The sequence below is a fragment of the Neovison vison genome, chromosome 2 (genome assembly GCF_020171115.1).
Source record: "Neovison vison isolate M4711 chromosome 2, ASM_NN_V1, whole genome shotgun sequence".
In the NCBI taxonomy this organism is placed as follows: Eukaryota; Metazoa; Chordata; class Mammalia; order Carnivora; family Mustelidae; genus Neogale; species Neogale vison.
Window position 1 is genome coordinate 228,038,768 of NC_058092.1, and position 2,389 is coordinate 228,041,156.

A 2,389-nucleotide genomic window follows, 5' to 3' on the forward strand; every position below is an offset into this window, starting at 1 on the left:
AACAAAGCCATCCAAGTTATGCAGAACTTTGAGTTTTAGTTTGTAGTTCTTACAGTCTTTGGATTCAGGACCCCTTTATAACTTGGCTATTGAAAACCCCAAAGAGCTTTTGCTATTGGGTTATATTTATTGATATATAACATATAGAAATTAAAACTGGGAAATTTTTTAAACATTAAAATGTTTAATATTAAAATATTAAATGACAATAATAAACCCATTACCTACAAAGTAAATAGCTTTTATGAAGAACATCTGTATTTTCCAAAATAAAAAAAGATCTAATGAGAAGGGTGACATTATTTTACATGTTTACAAATTTCTTTCATGCCTATCAGTAGAATAGAAGGCAGTTGGATTCTAATATCTGCTTCTGCATATAATCTTCCTTGTTATGTTGTTTTTGTTGAAGCCTATGAAGTAAGCCTATCTCCACATATCTGTACATGTGGTCGGGAAAGGGAAGAGTAATTTTTTTAAGTTTATTTATTTTTAAGTAATCTCCACACCCAACATGGGGCTCGGACTCATGACCCCAAGATCAAGAGTACATGCTCTCCCAGCCGGGCCAGGCATCCCAAGGGAGGAGTATCTTAATAGCCTTTTCAGATAATTGTGGATAATCTCTGATACCACCCTAAAACTTGAAAATTTATAGTTTCTTTACCTCTTCTTTGTCTAGACGTTTATTACCAGAAAAATTAATCTGATTTACATGTCCAACATGAAGAGATTTAGTACTAGTATCAAAATACAGAAAACCTCACCCTAAGAAATTCCTTCATGCCCCTTTGCACTTCCCTCCCCCTCTTCCTAGCTTCATGCAACCAGTGATCTGCCTTCTGTCCCTACAGTTTGTCATTTCTAGAATTTCACATCAATGGGATCATTCATAACCTTTTATCTTTGCTTTCTTTGATTAACCATAATATTTTTTTTATATTTGAGTTTATTCTTCATTTAACTTTTAAAACACTACTATAGTTGAATATTAAAACAAAAACAATAGCAAGTAGTGAGCTATGATTATAGTCCTTCACTCATTCACTACTGCACATAAAATGCCAGCAGTGTTATTCACTGGCCCCATTAAGAGGTCTGACACTGAACACCACCCCTGGGATGATGTTCATCATCCTCATATGCTTCCCCATTGTAATGGCGCCGTCTTTCCTGATTTGGATCAAAGTCCACCAGTTCTACCTGGTCCATTTCATCAGTCTCTTCTACTTCCTTCCTCTCAGGTAGGAGTTTTTCCAGCAAAGAGAGTTTATCAGGAGACAGAAAGCCATTCTCAGGAAAATTTACCTTAAATTCGATGATGAGGCGACCCTTCTCATATGGCCTACGATAAATTGGCGTGCCTTCATTTAGCACACACTTGATATCTCCATGCTTAACAATTTGACCTGGATGAGAGGTGATGACAATGGTTCGGTTGTCAAGAGTAGATATTGGCTTTTGAAAACCGCACAGTGCTTCAACCAGCTGTATGTCCATACACATGAAAAGGTCTTCTCCTCGCCGAGTAAAAACAGCATGGTCCTTCTGATCTAAAACAATGATAATATCTCCTGGTTCCAGTCCTGGTTCTTGGTCTCCCTCACCATGGAATGTTATCTTCTGGCCATCTTTCATGCCTTTGTCAATATGAACTTCTAGAATCTTCTTCTCTCGAACTATCTTCCTTCCATTGCAGCTTTTACATCTATCTTTAGGACTGATCCGTTCCCCATGGCCCTGGCACTCCATGCACACAGACTGAATTTGCTGAACCATTCCAGGTCCTATCTGATGAATTCTTATTTGCATTCCAGTACCTCGGCAATTGGGACAACACTAACCATAATATTTTTGAGATTTATTCATGTTGTGTTATTACTACATTTTTCCTTTTTATTGCCCAGTAATATTTATTGTATATATATACAATAATTTATTTATACATTCACCAACTGTTAAATATTTGGGCTGCTTCCAGTTTGGGGCTACACACAGCAACACTGCTATGAACATTTACATATACATTTTTAGGCAGATGTGTATTTTTATTTCTCTTAGGTAAGTATCTGTGGGCAGAACTGCTGGATCAAATTATCATAAATATATGCTTAATTTTATAAGTCACTGACATTCTTTTTTCAAAGTAGCTGCACCATTTAGCATTCCAACCCCAATTACATGAGAGTTCCAGTTGCTCCACATCCTTACCAAGGCCTGGCATGGGCGATTTTCATTACTTTACCCATGCTGGTAGATCTGTAGTGGTTTCTCATTATGGCTTTTAGTTTGCATTTCTCGTATGACTAGTGATATTGAACATGTTCACATATGCTTACTGACTCTCTTTTTTTGTGTGAAGTTTCTATTCCATTCTTTTGTTCTTTTT

The 2,389-nt window shown here is 36.6% G+C and overlaps 1 protein-coding gene across 1 annotated transcript; it reads right to left on the minus strand.

The window, feature by feature from the left end:
- Positions 1–937: 937 nt before the first annotated feature.
- On the minus strand, positions 938–1,835 carry LOC122899029 (dnaJ homolog subfamily A member 1-like). Its single transcript, XM_044236683.1, has one exon. It carries the CDS (start codon positions 1,810–1,812, stop codon positions 1,090–1,092), a length of 723 nt encoding a protein of 240 aa, XP_044092618.1. The 5' UTR covers positions 1,813–1,835; the 3' UTR covers positions 938–1,089.
- Positions 1,836–2,389: the final 554 nt, after the last annotated feature.

Coding starts and splice junctions, on each gene's coding strand:
- LOC122899029 (XM_044236683.1), bottom strand. CDS start 1,812: ATGCAAATAAGAATTCATCAGATAGGACCTGGAATGGTTCAGCAAATT.